Below are 14,919 nucleotides of genomic sequence, written 5' to 3'. Positions count from 1 at the left end.
CTCAGCCCCTGCCAGATCACGCCTGCAGCAGCAATGGAGGCGTAAATACAAGGAGCAATAAAATGAGCAAAGTGCTAATTGTGAAGCTTTCCCATGTATTCTCTGTGAAGCAGGAGTGAGTGCTGGGTGCCTGAGCAGGCACAAGATGGTACTTGCACAGCAACTGCTCACTGCTAAAGCCGCTTGCTTTCATGGGACGTGCAGGAGCACGTTACCACCCACCGCACACACATTACTTGAAACTACCACCCTGAATGACTGCATCTGAATTTTGACTGAAAACAAAACCTAAATTGGGTCTCAAACCTTACCTAGGTTATGAAGGGGAAGTTATATAAAGTAATTAGGTAATTTACACCCTATATTTTACCTTTATCTCTGCTATTATCAGACCTTCCCCACTTTTTCTTCATGTGGCAAGAGATGAACTGGCAGAGTATAGCCCAGTGTGGGAAGGACAAGGGACAGCCAGCAAACAGCAAAATTACACAAACACCAAGAAAGATTATAAAATATTTGAAATGGTACAAAATAAAAAATAAATTGCAGAGAGAAATTTCACACCAAAGGGTGTTATCTCTTGAGAACAAGCTCCATGATATTTGATTGTGATAGTCTCCTAGAAGAAATGGTGCACTTTTTTTGGAGAATCAGAAAGAGCATGTAGAGTGTGGAGAGGATGCTGGGATGCTGCATGGCCAGGAAAATGGACAGACTGATGTACCCAGACTCCATCTCTGAAACTGAGATCTCACCATAAAGCACTTTTATCATGAAGAATAGGAGACAAATAGTTTGCAAAGACTCAAACAGTTTTCAGCTCAAAGTCTCTGCAAATTAATACACTTTGTAGGAAAAAACAGTCAAATGCAGTGTTTATTCTAGGCACTTTACTGCTTCAGACTCATTAACCTGGTACCTTACATGCTGTCTTTGTAATGCAAATTTGTTAAAATACTGTGCTTTTCATAAAACATTCATACAGACAAGCTCACACTGCACAAATACCAACTGTAAGTGGAGCAAAAATACACTTACTTTTTCCTAATATTTCAGCTCTGCACCTAAGTCTTATCTGCATAAGCAGTTTGTGAGAAACCTGCTGCTGCTGCTGCTGCCACTGTAACACAAAGGTAGAAGATTTCCCAAAGCAGCTGATGTAGACAATTATAAACTGAATTACTACATGCCAAAGCCAAATGAAAGGACTTTGTAGAAGGTAGCTGCAGCAGAGGGTTTTTGAGGAAGAGAGATCATTACAGAGAGGAGAAGAGACACCCTGCACTTAAGGAGGCCAAACATTGCACATACTGCACCTGTTTGCTGAGCTCCTATTTAGGAGCCACCTGCCCTGTCTGCAGCACATCAGCACAGGAGTTTGCTGGGCATCCTCATGCAGCACCAGGCACGCTGCTTCCAGCTGCTGAACTGGCTGGACATGATTCACCCACCCAACAACACGAGGAGCCCAGCAGGAGACACAAAATCCATAAGATCTCTAGCCCAGCTTGACCCACACAATGAGAGATGACTCAGGGCTGGAGAGGGCTGAGGGAAGGAAAGGTTCCTGATTTACACCTTACACAGCTGTGGAGAAGGACCAAAACATCACCTTCAGGGTTCAGTGCTACGACAGCACTCTCCCTCCACCAGTGGACTTAGATTTTGGAACATGAGCTACCACAGCAAAGCCGTGGCCAGCTGCAATTCACAATATAAACTGCAATAAACCAAATTCAAATACACAGGATAAGCCCAGGAAATTTTGTGAGCTTTTCTTCCTCCCTCCATGCTTACCAACTACTTTTGTTTCAAGACAATCTACAACTGTGCTATCTCAATTTAAACTCTGAGCAACTGCTCTCATCCTGCATTTCGTTTTGAAAACTGTCATTTCTTTTTCAGGCCTGAAAAAGGGCCCACAAACCTGGAAAATATCTAGGTTTTATAACTGTACCAGTTGGTCTGACAGAACAAAAATACTACCTTCCCAGACTTCCCAGAGCTATGAGGCAGAACTCAACAACATTGCCTGAGGTGCCAGAACCATCTACACTGGTTTTCATCAGGTTCAGAGCTACGACACAAAGGTAACCAACATGAGGCATCTTAACAAGAGGTTTTCTTTATTCTGCATAATAACATGCCAACTGCAAGCCAGGTGTACTTCCCAACCTGTCTGCTAGACCTAGTCCCCACTCACCCAAAACACAAGGTTCCATTACTGCTCCTGAGCACAGATGACTTCCCAAAGGAAACCAGGTCCTCAGGGGGATGATGCACACATCACTGGGATGCACCCACACCACACAGGCAGCACATGGCAAGGGCCTGGAGACTGGGAACTGCACCCAGATTGACTACCCTACAGTACAGGCATAAATGAAGTGAATGGAACTTAACACGGAACTTCTAATAAAATAATAAATAAATTTACAAAGTCTTAAAATAAATTAACAGAATCACAAAAACAAAGCAACAAAGAAATCCACACAAAACTCCCTCAAACACCCTCCTCACCACCCAAAGAAAACCTTCAAATCCAACTAAGACTGGGGCAAGATCTATAATCAAAATAAAACCAAAACAGTAATTTTGCATATGTGCTTCATAACATGTTAAGAAAATAAGTACTTGTTCAAACACCTGCAATGATTTCTCAGATGCAGGAGAAGAGAGTGAACATACTGAAACCTGCTTGGTTTCGAAATTCAGTTCATTTGGCACATCCTCCACTTTTGCAAGAAAACAAACAGCAAATGCAGACAAGCCATGGCATGAGCAGCCCTGCACTCTCCTGCCTGAAGCCCAACTCAGAGGAACCTCCCTGGCTACACCAGCTTAGCTTCATCTTTACACTCAGTCCTCAGCCTGCCCATTAAAATGGTCAATAGCAATGCCAGCTGAGAAATGTCCATCACTGAGAACTCCTTTTTACAGGTCACTGGCCAACCAGACAACAACAGCTTCTAGCCACGACTGACCTCTCTGCGACACGAACCGCTGATTTCCAGCAGAAAGACAAGCCATGAGCCATCCGTTTTCTCAATTGTAATTAAAACAAAACCAAGGCCACACAACTGTTTCTATATGTATTTGTTTGTACAAAATAAAAACGTGCAATCATCCTGCTATGTTTCTGGACACTGAACACTAACGTAGTAAGAATCTGAATGCATTCAGTTCATCTACTGTTGAACAGAAATCAGCATCAAAACAGTTTGGATAACAAAATGTTCTGCTGCACAGACCTCCAAGTAAGCTGACAAAACAGATTCAGAGGGGTGTGTCTTATGATGGAAAAATTAACTGTGATAAAGAATAAAATGCCCCTTAGATATGTTGTTTTCAGAGTCATTAAGATGCAAAAGGAATTTAAAAAAAATGCCATCTCCATGAAGTCCAAGCACATGTATGAAAAAGCAAACAAACCTGCCAGGATGACTGACTGTTTGCAATACTGGCTCTGGCAAAACTGGCTTCTTTAGTTGATCAGTCCTGCTCCCACTGTGCTATACAGAGCTGTATGATGCAAATAGATCTGTGGGTTTTAAGAAAAATGGAGCAAAACCAGCACGATACACACTGAAGTTCATTTCAAAGAAAAAAGCATAACACCAGTTATTTCCTCTTGCAAACATTTTAAGTGTTTGCCATTTGCAGACATTCTCAATCATAGACAGACTGCATCATGTTTGACTCCAGTAAAATGTCTCCTGAGAAAGTCTGCCTTGATCTAAGATTCTCATACTTGGGTTTTTATTTCCAGTCATATTTACATGAATCTGCTTCCTCCAATTTCCTAACTGAGAGTGCATGGCTTGAAATATGCCCATCAGCTATCATATGACTGCAAATCAACTATCAACTTAACCAAGAGATACACATTCTCAAGTTTCAGAAAATAATTAGGCACGCCAGATTTTCCTGCAGCTTCCAGAAGAGCAGATGTCAGCAACAACATCAACAACCAAGAGCACTGGTCCCATCCAGCCTCGCAGCTCCTGTACCCCGACATCTCAGTGATTCACAGAATTGCTACCACAGTAACCAACAAGATACATGGAAATGACACAACAAACCCACAGCTGGCTGCCTGTGTCCAGTTTCTGCTCTGAGCTGAACTCCTACTCACCAGGCTCTTGGTCCTTTGTGGATATGCACTCTTTGATGGACTCTGTTATGCCAAGACTAGCAGCAGTGGGCAATGGGCCAAGCAAGGATTCCAGTGCAGGGGGTCTTACAAGAGTTTCGTTTCCATTTCTGCATTCCCCATCTTCATTTCTTTTAACTCTATCCTTCTCATTAAGTTCATCATAGAAGTCCTTGTTTAAGTGATTAGCAGCTGCTTCTAGTTCCTCATCTTCTACCTCCTCCTCTCCAAGAATGCTAGAGGCATTATCTTCTATAGAATCTGTAAGGGGAAAAAACCCAACAGGTCATTGCATATCATCTGTTACAGAAATTAAATAAATACAGAGGTGCTCACTTAAAGAATAAAAATCTTCAGAGGAAATCTGTAAAAGAAATACACAATATTTTAGTTCAATGTATGAATACATGGAGTTTCCAGATGCTCTTCAAGTTCATTACCTTGACTATTAAAATGCATTTTTGTGAGTACAGTCACCATTTAAAATAGAAGCATCATCTTATCATAATACTTTGTGAGAGAAGTCAGCTATTTCCTGGTAAAATTACAAATTAAAAATAGCCAGTTAAACCTGCACAAAGCCCTTCCATATGGGAAGTCAACTGGGGAATTTGGTGACAGAAGGGTCTAGAAACTGGTCCACTACACTTCCAGTGATAAAATGAAGCATTCTCAGGTGCCAGTGCCAAGCTTATACTGCATCAGGAAAGAAAAACAACTGAAATCATTAATGAACTATCCCTGCAATGAACTATGTGGTTGTTTTGAAGACTGATTTATGAACCACCTATTTGGCAGAGAGAACCCCAACACAAGAGATCTTGTACTATGCAAGCACATATATGATCACATTTATCACCATAACGTTCATACACTCCAGACTGCCAGATCTGAGCTCAAAACTATTTAAAGGAGTCATAAGACTTTAAAGACTTACCATCTTTAGTGAAATTTGCAAATACGCCTTTTGCTTTTGGTCTACTGTTTTCTAATTCACTCTCTATTTCATCTTGGTAGCTCGATATTTCTCCTGTGGTGTTGAAATAAAAATAAAAACTCAGCAATCATTGATGCAATATTGAAGAAATGAGTGATATGTTACACTAAACACAACTCATACCTTCAAAATCCTCCAGCTTTTTTGATAATGCCTTTTCAAGCTGAAATGACAATAGACAAAATAAACATGAAATTACTAAAATAATATGCACAATTTTAAACTGTTTGTGAGCTGTACATAGAGATGGAGAATGGCAGGGTAATTCAAAAGCATAAGCAGGTTTTGAATCACCACTGAAATTACTTTGTAGCGTCAGACAGGCATGACAGACAGGTCTCAAAACTGACCAATTTTAAAATGTTATCTCCCCCATCTTTACACTTCAAAAAGAGCCTCCAGGCTGACAAGCTGTAAATAAAAGGCCTCATTCTGCAGCAGTCAGACCCTGTGACTGTGCCTGTAGATGTGAGAAGTGCAAGGACAGTGCTGAAACTGGAGTGCCCACACCAGACAGAGCAAACTGGTGATGGCAGAGTGAAGCTCTGCCCTGCAGCACCTGGCTGGTTCTTGAGAACATCACTAACACCCCTACAGACCTTTAAATGATAGCACAGTTAGAACAAGCAAAAACCCTAACAAACCAATAATAAAAGAATTGACTATGGCAGCAGTAAAATCCTCTCCTCTGCTGCCAGCTTTAGTTCATGATTTGTAAAGAAATTCAGCCACATGAAAACTAATCTCTGTGGAAGTGGGTGGTGTACCACACAAAACCACCAGCAGACTCATTAAAGTAAATGGGTTATTGTTTTCATATCTATTTTTTAAAAGTTCTCTGTAATGGCACTTCTCCTAACCACAGGTACCACCTTAGAAAGAGTGCATGGTTTCTAATCCCATGACATTTTTAATTGGGAAACTATCCCTTTGCCAATAAATAAAAAAGTATCTTTAGTTAATGGGTACCATATGCACTAATGCTCATTCCTCTCTCAAGAACCTCAAAATAAATGTACTAAATCTTAACCAAGGGCTGGTCAGTTAGGATTTAGCATTAGCTGAATTCAAAATGGATTGCACGGAGGGAGGAGAGAGGAAGGAGCCATAGAGAGCATCCAGATTTTACCTGCTGTATCTTCAATTTTTTTTGACCAGCTGTAAACGAAGGAGGATCACATTCTTCCTCCAAGTCAATCTTCATAAATTCATCTATGGTTAGCTGACTGGTTGGTGTATCTTGAAACTCTGTCAACCTATTAACAGCAACCAACATCTATAAGAACTCCTTTGAAAGTAAAAAAAATTGCAAACTGCCAAGCTATGGAATAAACATGTCACCCTTAGCAACTCTGGCTCAAACACAGACTACATTAAAACTGAAGTGCTACTAATTGTTTCATCTGCTGCAAAGAAAGTATCTTTTCACATCTCAAATTAGCTTTTGATTTATTAGAGTATGTAACATACTTTATTTTTTTGATGAACAGAGACTGAACAGAAATACTGCAGCCCCTACAGTCAATTAAGTATAGACAAAACTAAGACAAGAAACACAGCTCATTCCTCCCCTCTCGTTGCTTTGGTTATCAACAGCAACAACAAAACAGATTCACCAAATAAAATATCTGTCATCCTGGTTTAGGAGTTTGCTCGAAAATCTTGCTGATATGTTATCATGATTAATTCACACAAAGCAAACGTTAAAGTAACATCTCTCCAGCAGGGTGGAAGAAGGACAAGAAATAATCTTTCCAGAACACACAGAAGCAGTAGTAAAAATAAATTGATCATTTGCACATCACACAGATTAAATAGATGGATGAATATAATTTGACAATAATAAACTTTGGATTTGTTTAATGTTTGCATTTTAAAAGTTCCCACCTATGTGAGAGATTGGACTGGCTCCATGGGGAATTGCCATGAAAGCAGATGAGTCTTTCACAGGAATTCAATCTTAAGTAAGACCACGTGGTCATAACTTAATTCACAAATACCAGCATTTTATACAGGTGGCTGAGAATAAGCACATCCATTTTACAGATGGAGAAAATGAGACAAAAGGTTAAGTACAAAGCCAGGTCAAGAAACGTCTGGCAGAATGCTTCTCTGACAGAAAGTGCCCTTTTAATAATATCAACATTTTCCATGGGAAAATGGCAGTGATGGGTCTGCAGCTGCTTCGCTGGAATATTCCCATCTTTCAGAGGAAGCAGAGCTGACAACAGCTTCCATCTGCAAAGCTAGGAACTAAAAATGGAGATTCAGTGCTCTCAGCACAGGACCTTTCTGCATTTCTCTCCCCCTAAAAACAGTTGTGGTTTTCTCCTCAGTTCTCTCCTCTACCTCTGGTTGTAACAAAACTCTTACTGAAGAAAGAATTTTCTCTAGGACAGAAATTCAGTTTCTAGCCAATACCAGGGTCAAAGCCAAGAGCACAGGGCCACACTCTCCTATGTCCTCATCAATCTCTGTGTTTCTTCCTTTATAAATTGAGGAGCAAGACAAGACAGCCCATACAGAGGTGTAGGCGGGCTGCAACTGCAGGACACTTTGCCTGGAGACATCCCACTCCTGGACCAGGGGCCACAGGCAGCATCTCATGTCATGAAATGCAGAGCCAGGCACCTCTGTGTGACTCCACCAGCAAGCAGCACGCTAAGCCCATGCATGGCTATGCCAGCCAGAGTTAGTGCTGCTGAGAGGAAGAAAGCCTCTGAAAATTAGACTTGCTTTTGGAATTCAAGCATCTCCACAAAGCCCCAAATTAGCCATGTACTTAAGAGTGACTGACAGCCCAAACCCTTCCCTGGGAGTACCAGGGACCAGCTCCCTCCTCCTCTCTTTCAGATCAAATTGGAAAGGAGAGGAGGATGCTGTTGGCAGCAGCAGCACCCAGCTTTTAATTAAAAGACTAGAAATCTTTCTTGGCATTAATGGGCTTCCAGCAAGCTTTACCCACCTTCAAGGAGGGAGCCACATCTATCAGGTTAGAAGGAAAACCTGGCTAGGGCACTATTATTATTATTATTAAAATTCAGGATTCACTTAATGCCAAACCCATACATCACTTGAGGAGCATGTATCTTCCCAGTCACAATCATTAAAGAACAGCCATCCATCTCTCCACGAGTGAATCATATACTCACAGGCAGCCCCACTTCAGCAAGAGTCTTCCTCCCAGCCAGCCTCACCTTATTAAAATATTACTCTCCTCCCAGTGTTAAAAGCCAAGGTGCACTTTGGCAAAGACACCCAGTTTGTTTATCCAACACTTGCTCTGAGTCTGAGATGAGCTGCCAGAGCCCCACCAAAGCAGCACCACCTCTGCGCATGCCAAGCAGCCAGGAAAACACCAGGAGCGAAATACATGGAGCCAGGCTGGGGACAAGATGACCATGCCTGGGTGTCAGCAGCTAACCCCTGCAGACACAGACACCTTGGGCTCTGCCTGTCCCTCTCCTGCCCACAGTGTCACCTGACTCACGTCACGTACCCTGCACCATCAGACATCAGCCCTGCGGTGAGCCAACGTGCCAGGGCTGGCACGAGCTCCAGCCCGAGCCCCAGCTTCCACCCCAGGGCAGGAGGGGTCTCTCCCAACACCTTCAGTGTGGCTGCACTAGGACAGGGCAGAGCTACATCGTTTTTACTGCCAAGGAGCTCAGACCCACAGCACAGCACAGTTCAACCATCAGACCAGCACCCAGTCCCATGCCCCTGCCCTCCCTTTCTCAGTCCTGATCCAAGCTGAGTGGGGCAGGGCTGACCACCCCAGGGGGAAGGCTGCCAGCATCACAGTTTAAGCACAGGCTGGTGGTGATGCAAATTTAGAGCAGCACATTATTTTTTCACTTCTCCCAAGTCCTGCCCCTACGGCTCTAACCCTTCTCCCAAAATGAGGAACCATCCCTGATGGTCAGGATCCCAGCTTGAGCATCATCTCTGTGGGAGAGCAAGCTGCACACTCAACAATTTCTCCTTTAACTTGATATAAATAAATACCTGTGTTTGCCAACCACTCGCCTGCCTCAACATTTTACATTGGCTGATATCCTGTCTACATATTTTTAAACATTTCTTTAATTTTATCCACTGTTTGGACACATGCCACCAAGGCAACAAACTGATGCTGCAGCAGTCTGCACCACATGAAACAAAGCAATATTAGTTTGGCAGTTAAGAAAAACTGACACAACCTTAATTATAAACACAATAATGTCAGGGCAAGGGAGTGGCTTCATGAAAAAAAAAATAGCTACAGGCTATTTTTTAAGTCCCACATAAAAATGCTATCCAAGTTAATTTTTTACTTTTGCTAACCTAAAAAAAACTAGTAAGAGCTGCCACTTTAAGTTATGCACAGACAGAGGGAAAATAAACAGATATACAAATTAAAATATTATTTCCTTGGCACAAATTCAAAAAGGCTCTAAAAATTGAAATTTGGCAGACAAGGATTTTCTATTTATAGTCAAAGCAGAGGCAAACTAAAGCTCAGGCTAAGATTCAACTTCCAGTATAAACCGTCCTCTTACAGTTTCTCATAGCAAACTCTTTCAAGAAAATTCCTCTGGGAGAAAAGTTTTTTCCAGAGCCTAGTGTCATCTGCCTCTAACCCCAACCATGTTTTACAAAGAAAAATTTCCACAGTTGTTGTTTCATCCATTTTCAGACAAAACCACACCTCTGCTTCTGATAAAGCACTTTTGTGCACAAACCAGTAAACGGATTCTATTCACACTTAATTTAACTCCCAATAAGGGAAAATGGGTCAATCATTTTGAAGTTACATGCAATGTCCTTTTTACTTTGTTTTGTTCCAGGGATACCCTCCAGTGGAGACTCTTGAATCCAGTCTACAGTGATGGAAAAAACAGACTCGTGTGTGCAGCTAAGGGCTCAGGTTCAGCGTTTAATTCTGCAGCAGTGGGGAGCAACAAAGAACACAAAAGAACAAAGACTTCTGGACTCCAAGTCACAAATCCTTCAGGAGCCCAAGTTCAAAGCCCAAGAGGGACTTCTAAGCAGAGCCCATTCAGGACCAGCCATGGTGTCCTTCTACCTATACACAAACAGCATCGACCTCTAGAAAGCATGAGCAGAGGTATCTCCATACAGAAGGGCAAACAAATTACAACTGCAGAGACAGTTCTTTTGTTAAAGAGGGAATGTGGGGTTTAGCCTGAGCCATCAATCTTTAAGTTACCTGTTGTGAGAGGTCTTTTTAAAGTTCTTAAAGTATTTTATCAATGGATTAGAAAAATAATAAACTGAATATGCCACACTGTTAGCAGAAATATATGAAAAAGAACCTTTATTGCAAGGTAAACTGGTGCTAGTAACTAATCTCCCCTGAGTTTTCCCAAATTAACAATATAATTAAAACTGTAAGTAATAACTTACATGATACCTATATAATCTTAAGTGTCATATCAACTACAAATATTCTAGCAATAGATCAGCTGATTTGACACCTCAGACAATTCCAGACTCTGGAAAAGGGATTTACTTTCTTAGTGAAGAACCAGAATATTGCAGAACATCCCCACTGTTTTAATTTAATCCTCATCAGTGCTTCCTGCCACTCCAAACCTGCGCACCCACAGCAGAGAAGCTCAGAATTCACACTGGTGTTCAAACCATCACTATTTCTATACTACAAATCTAACAGTCTATTGCATCATCTTTCTCTCCTTATTTTTTTCCAAGCCATACAATGTTTACAGATGAACTATTTATGGAAGTATGTTAACACATACCCTAAAGTGATACTTAATATAGAACATATATCTGAAATAGTTATTAAATGCTTCCTACATGACATAATAAAAAGTTTTCCAGCAGCCACCAGTAAATAAATAAATAGAAATCTCCTGTTATGTAAACATTGTACATAAATATAATTTTACCTGTATTTGCAGCAATACAAAAGGTAGTTTTAAGCCTGTATGTATATCTCATTACTAAAGGTAAGGACAAAATCAGAGGTGATCCAGTTGCTGTGGTTTTACAACTTACAATTTATCACCCGAGCTGTGCTAAATTATTCTGTCTGTCCCCGGCCAAATGCAACTGTTAAAAGAGAAATATTCTCCCTTTACACAACTTCCAACATTAATACACATCTCCTCTTTTTGCAATGGACTAAGAGCATACAACACAGTCATTTACTTCCAATTAACAGGTGACTGATAATTTATGGGGCTCATTTGCTGGCAACTCTCTGATGTTTCTTTAAGTATTAAGAATAGGTATCTCTAAAGATTGTACTAAATAAAGCACCCTTTAGAATTAGTTCCTGTTACTTGCTCACACCAACCCAGAGACACAATTTCATTACCATAATTTTTAAAGTCCTCATTCTACAAATGCTTACACACAGAGTTAACTCGTATTAGCACTTGTGACCCACTATCAGCCCCTGGATAATCCCACCAGCACCTCCCTGGCCATCCCAGAATTCTGACTAAACCACCTGAAAATTATTCTTCTTTTTTCCCCTCTGATGCAAATGCTCGCACCATGCTAATGAAACAAAATGCCTTAAAATTCTGCTTCATTAGCATGGTTCCTCTACTGTGGTCTGTCAAAAGCACTCTATGATCTCCTGGAAAAGAAAAATAGAGCTGTTTAATTTCTCAACAACCACTCAGATGAGGAAAGTCAAACATAGGAAAACTATTTACAAGATCTAAGCCTGAGTTAGTGCAAACAAGTTACTGATTGTTTCAAAAGTAAGAGTCACCAAATAATTTGGAAATTATATAATTAAGTATGATGTACTAAAATATATTAGGAATCTAATTAATGTATTAACTTGCTAACTGTATAGAAGCTGGACTTATAAAAAGGAACATTGCCTGTGAAATTGGATTCCTCAGAAATAAAACCTTTTTTTTTCTTTTATTAAACCAGACCATCCAACTTACAAAGGTATGCAGTATCAGCCCACATGGATCAAATTATATTTTACTCACCATACTAGAAAGGTTTCTGAAATCATCTCTAAGCCACTTGAATTGATTTAACTGGAGACATGAGATATTTCTCAATTTAGCTTATGGCAGCCAGCAGAGGAGCTGCTCAGTTGCTGAGCTGAGATCAGAGCAGACACCACCACCAGGTCCTTCACATGAAATAAATTTCCTGGCGTTCTAAACGCTTCTCTCCACATCACACTTCAAGCAAGAGCCCTGACACGACTTTGACATTCTGAGCATCCTCAGCCCCTCCATGCTCAAACACCTCCGGTGGCCAGCTCTCCCTGATTCACTGGATACCCTGCACAGAATTTTAGCATGGCTGTACTTGGATCACAGCCCAACACTGACTTACTTCTACACACCTTTCCCTTCAGTCCTGGCCTTGACAGGGCTTTGGTGTTTTGAGTAACAACAACCTCACAGCCACCTCACAGCTACCCATGTCCCTGCTACCTTCCCTTCTCATCCTGACTCCTGAGCAGACTGGCTCCTCTCTTTACCTGCTCTCTCAGGCATCTGTCCAGCTTGAGACAGACACAAGGTTTATGCCAGCCACACATTACAGAAATTAAAAAAAAAAAAAAAAAAAAAAAAGCTGCAGGCAGTACATTCAGGACATTTATCTCTACGCATAAATCTTTATTTTTTCTAGAAAATTACCACCTCAGTCATTGAAAGAGCTGTAAGAGGGTCCCTAGAATATAAGCAAAGGACCCCATTTATAAAAGTCCCTGCAGCATCTACAACTGGTAAATTAAGATCCTTCGTAACAAGTCTTGTCTTCCTTCCCAAAACACTATGAGGTTGTGAGAAAAAAACCCATTCACCTCAAGAACAAGCTATTTAAACCCATTCTGGCCTTTTGTTCCAATTTCTTCTAAATGAAGCTTTACTGCTTCTGAACTTCATCACAAACAAGTTTTTTAGCAGATAGTACTTTATGGAACTGAGAAGTATTTTTTCATGCAAAAAGCAGTTCAATTTAAAGATAAAGTGAACAAGTCAAAGCAGCAAAATGCAAATGTTAAGAAAGATAAGCTGATTTTTTTTTTTTTTTAATTCTGTGGAAGAAGTGCCTAAGATCTTCAAACAGGCATAAGGACTGCACAGTATTAGATAATGCACAATGGACAAGTATCACAAAAATTACTCTTACTGAAGACAACACAAAATGTAGAACACAGAGAAAGCATGCAAGAGGTGAATAAAAAGATGAAGGGGCAGAGTATTTAAAGGTTAAAAAGACAGAGGCGAAGACAGGTGCATTGAACACAGGCACAAATGTGAGGACTGAACTAAATAAAAGGACTGGGTTTATTAAAAGTTAATTTCTGCTACCTCCACGGATGATTACATAGAAAATAACAATTTGACTAATTAGCTAATATTTGTACAGTACTTTGAATATATAAAGTGATATATAAGTTAATATAATTTCAATTAGACTGGAAATGAGATAGAATTATCAGTGCATTTATTAATATTTAATAAGTTCACTTTCAACAACAGCAACAAGCTTTACATTTTAATTGTATGCTTCAAAACATAAAGCTAGAAGGCCCTGCAAAGTGACTACAAACTTTTCTCTACCAATATTACCAAAAACCCACTCACATTAAAAATAAACAAGCACTGCTTTTTAACCAAACCTGTGCCAAATAAAGAACTCTTGGTTGGAAGATTAGTGATAGCACACGTGGGACATGCTTTGTCACTTTTTCCTTCCAAAACAGATTCCCCTGATGACCAGGTCATGAATTTTTATGACCTGGGGATACTTCACATTTTTGGGAACCTCCTCCTAAGAGCTACTCCTCCAGCTCAGAGCAGAGAAAGAGGACACAGCCTCCAGGCAGGAGGGCTTGGTGCTCTCCAGATGATGGACAACAGGGTGAACTAATCCAGTCCCACCAGCTGCTCTGCCAGGACCAGAAATAGGGCCCTTCTCAGGGAAGGGCTGCCACCCCTTGCTGAGGGTCTTCCCCAAGCATTCCCAGGAATTCCCAATCAGGATTTCTTAAAGAGCATCGTTCCTGCATCCTCAGGCACACACTGCTGTCCCCCCCAGGTAAACACACATCACGTGGGGCACCAAAGCAAACCCAGCCTCCAATGGCCTGTGCTTCCCCAGGAAGTCAGCTGGGAGCTAAATCCAACCACACAGCAGATCCTGCAGGCTGGAAGTGTCAGCATTATCTGGACTCATGTTGGGTTTCACTTCTTGAGCTGTCAGGGCAAAGCCATCAGCAGTGAGTACAGCATCCAACACCTTCATAAAACACAGCAGCAGCTACTCCTTACCAACCAGAGTAACTATAATTAAAAGGAAGTAAAACTGCACATCCAACTGAGAAGCAAAGGAATTTTCAAGAATGTAAAATAAGTTCTTATTCATTTAGACAAATTCTATTTGATGGCATTTTGAAAGGAATTCTTGAAAGAAGAGGAAAAACACTAGAGTGCAGAAAGAGTTATTCAAAGGTATTTTTTTTATTTGCCTTCGTTAAATACTATATAACGTGCTCTTATTTGAAAAACATCAATCAAATTTATAGATTCGTGATAAATAGTTGTAATTATAGCTGCCTGAAAATAATTCAGCTGTCACGTTTACCCTGTCAAAGTAAATAAGGCTGTCATTTTAGTTGATGTGTGTGACTTGAGTAAACATTTCAAAGCATGAATTTTGAAGTAAGATTTTCTCGCTTGAAACAATTGCTCAAATTAATTTCCCTTCCAACTCTAATTTATTATGCTTATTTTCTTAGTAAGTACAAACT

General features: G+C 40.6%; 1 protein-coding gene across 1 annotated transcript in view; it reads right to left on the bottom strand.

Annotated features, from left to right (window-relative positions):
• Positions 1–14,919, bottom strand: part of BRF1 (BRF1 RNA polymerase III transcription initiation factor subunit) — a 172,505-nt gene that overhangs the window by 68,056 nt on the left and 89,530 nt on the right. Inside the window, exons 8-11 of the mRNA XM_053945059.1 lie at positions 6,280–6,406; positions 5,274–5,313; positions 5,091–5,183; positions 4,136–4,414 (exon numbers count right to left, since the gene is read on the bottom strand). Of these exons, the coding sequence (XP_053801034.1) occupies positions 4,136–4,414; positions 5,091–5,183; positions 5,274–5,313; positions 6,280–6,406 (539 nt within the window). The remainder of the gene's footprint in view (positions 1–4,135; positions 4,415–5,090; positions 5,184–5,273; positions 5,314–6,279; positions 6,407–14,919) is intronic.

The sequence above is a fragment of the Vidua chalybeata genome, chromosome 6, assembly GCF_026979565.1.
Source record: "Vidua chalybeata isolate OUT-0048 chromosome 6, bVidCha1 merged haplotype, whole genome shotgun sequence".
NCBI lineage: Eukaryota > Metazoa > Chordata > Aves > Passeriformes > Viduidae > Vidua > Vidua chalybeata.
The sequence above is the reverse complement of the archived record's forward strand: the minus strand, read 5'-3'. Positions and strand labels throughout refer to the sequence as shown.